The 2,808-nt window shown below is 43.9% G+C and overlaps 1 protein-coding gene across 1 annotated transcript; it reads left to right on the top strand.

The window, feature by feature from the left end:
- Positions 1-300: 300 nt before the first annotated feature.
- Positions 301-1,345, top strand: LOC149402579 (uncharacterized). Its single transcript, XM_089608444.1, has 3 exons — positions 301-565; positions 658-1,031; positions 1,166-1,345. Exons 1-3 carry the CDS (start codon positions 301-303, stop codon positions 1,343-1,345), a joined length of 819 nt encoding a protein of 272 aa, XP_089464570.1.
- The last annotated feature ends 1,463 nt before the right edge of the window (positions 1,346-2,808 follow it).

Below are 2,808 nucleotides of genomic sequence, written 5' to 3'. Positions count from 1 at the left end.
CCCAACTCCGCAAATCCAAAACAAACAATGAATAGACTTCATCATCAGTGGATCGAGATGTTGAAAAGAGTCGATCAATTCGATCAAGGCCAACTAGTGCTAGCTAAAAAACAGCTCCCGGCTAGTGAACCCTACAAGCGACGCATCGATTATCTTCAAGGAAAGCGAAGCAAAAAACCTAGTTGGGCCTCGTGATGACGCACTGATCATAAAATTAGATGTGTCAAACTGCGAGGTAGCAAGAATACTGATCGACAATGGAAGTTCAGTATACATCATTTTCAGCAGCACTCTGAAAAAATGAACATTGATGAGTCCGCTGTTGAGAGGGAATCAACCGACCTCACGGGATTCAATGGAGCCACGACACCTATGATGGGGACGATTAGGTTACCCACCCAAGCCCAGGGAATAAACAAGCTCTTTGACCTCTTTCTCCATGACTGTCCCTCACCATACAGTATGATCCCCAGAAGACCTTGGATACATAGCATGAAGGCCTTCCCCTTAACCTACCATCAATGTATCCGTTTCTTGACACCCGACGAGATTCAAGAAATAAGAGGTAGCCAAGAGCTGCACGAGTTGGCTATATGAACAACTACAAAATGAAAATCGAAAAAGTAATTCCCGAGTAATAGAAATTAATGACGATAGGATCGACCACTGAAGATGAAACACTTGAAAATGACGAGGCAGAACCCCTCGACAAAAGAGACTCTCCCGGGATCGAAATGACGGTTAAGGTTCAGCTCGATGGCGCTGATCCCGAAAAATGCGTAGGAATCGGTGTAGATCTTAAAGGCAGCTTCCGGCGGGAATTAATTAGCTTCCTCAAAAAGAACAAATCTACTTTCGCCTGGACCACAGAGGACATGTCGGGCATCAACATCGAAATCGCGACACATCACCTCAACGCTGACCTGAGCTTCAAACCAGTAAAACAAAAAAGGCGCAAGCTCAGCCCATATCGAGCTAAAGTCATTAACGACGAAGTTGAAAGAATCCTAAGTGTTGGGTCCATCCGCGAGGTAAAATACCCCGACTGGCCGGCTAACATTGTCGTCGTCAAGGAAAAAACGGGAAATGGAGAGTGTGTATCGACTTCACTGACCTGAACAAAGCCTGCCCAAAAGACAGTTTCCCTTTGCCTCACATCAATCAGGTCGTCGAGGCAACATTGGGACACAAAATGTTGTCATTCATGGATGTCTTCTTAGGGTATAACCGAATCTTGATGCACCAAGACGATCAAGAAAAGACCGCATTCATAACAGACCAAGGAACGTATTGCTACAAGGTAATGCCCTTCGGACTGAAGAGCGCGAGAGCAACCTACCAGTGATTAGTGTATCAAATGGTCATGGAAAAAGTAGAAAAAACTATGGAGGTTTACATCAACGATATGTTGGTAAAATCTCTGCACGAGACGGATCACATATGGCATATGGAATAATGTTTTGCGATACTTAACAAGTATCAAATGAAACTAAATCGAGCTAAATGTTTGTTCGGAGTGTCTTTCGGGAAATTCCTCGGATACTTGGTGACCCAGAGAGGGATTGAAGCAAACCCAAACCAAATTCACGCCCTACGAGAAATGCCATCACCGAGAAACAAGCGCGGGGTGCAAAGATTGACCGGAAGAATAGCTACGCTCAATCGATTCATCTCAAGATCGATGGACATATGCCTCCCACTCTATCAACTCCTTAAAGGAAATAAGAAATTAGAATGGAATGAAGAATGCGAAAAAGCATTTCAAGAATAAAAAACTTACCTAGCCACTGCACTGATACTTACAAAAGCCGTCGAGGGAGAACCCCTCTTCATCTACGTCATTATATCCCACGCGACAGTAAGCGGAGTACTAGTAAGGGAAGATCTCATAAATCAACAGCATGTATTCTACGTAAGCAGGTTGCTGGTTGATGCAGAGACACTCTACCCCGCCATGGAAAAGCTAGCATTGACAGTAGTCATGGCAGCTCGCAAATTAAGACCATACTTCTAATCTCACACTATAGTAGTAATGACCACACAACCATTCAGATCATTCCTTCACAGTCTTAACAAATCGGGAAAACTGACTAAATGGACTGGCAAACTTAACGAGTACGACATCGAATTTCTAACAAGGACATGGGCCAAGTCTCATGTATTAGTTGATTTCCAAGTCGAGCTCCCTAAAGAAGACCCCAAACTCACGACTTCCAACGGGACATGGTCTCTGAAGGTTGACGGAGCATCATCAAAGCAAGGCACCAAAGTAGGGATTCACCTTACTTCCCCGCACAGAGAAATAATCGAACAATCTTTCAGGCTCGACTTCGCTGCATCAATCAACGAAGCTGAGTACAAAGCGCTTATTACCAGACTATAGCTAGCAAAAGTCGTCGGCGCGAAACGAGTACAAGCCTTTTGTGATTCACAACTAGTAGCTAGTCAATTTTCAGGGAAATACGAAGTACGAGACGACCGAATCGAAGCTTATCTCAAAGTCGTCAAAAACTTAGCAAATCAGCTCGACAAATTCAAACTCACCCGACTACCTAGATGAGGAAACACCTCCGCAGATCCCTTCACTACCCTAACATCTACATCGGATCCCAACCTCAAAAGAATCATACCGGTGGAAACAATAAAACAACTTTCAATAGCCATCACTTTTAACGCAATAATGACTATGGAATGGGAGACTTGAGATAAGAAATCTTTTACTACATCACCACCAGTACGACCCCAACTGAGAAGCAGTCATGACGCAAACTCAAACTGAAAACCGTGAGATTTTACATCATCGACGAA

This window comes from Urtica dioica, chromosome 3 (genome assembly GCF_054948205.1).
Source record: "Urtica dioica subsp. dioica isolate 48M chromosome 3, U.dioica_male_clone48M_v1_H2, whole genome shotgun sequence".
NCBI classification, from domain to species: domain Eukaryota; kingdom Viridiplantae; phylum Streptophyta; class Magnoliopsida; order Rosales; family Urticaceae; genus Urtica; species Urtica dioica.
The sequence above is the reverse complement of the archived record's forward strand: the minus strand, read 5'-3'. Positions and strand labels throughout refer to the sequence as shown.

Bases quoted from the DNA above. Each gene is read 5' to 3' on its own strand.
- LOC149402579 (XM_089608444.1), top strand. From the start codon at position 301: ATGAACATTGATGAGTCCGCTGTTGAGAGGGAATCAACCGACCTCACG. The intron at 566-657 runs GTAGCCAAGAGC...TAATGACGATAG, and splicing joins CGAGATTCAAGAAATAAGAG to GATCGACCACTGAAGATGAA. The intron at 1,032-1,165 runs GTAAAATACCCC...CACATCAATCAG, and splicing joins GTGTTGGGTCCATCCGCGAG to GTCGTCGAGGCAACATTGGG.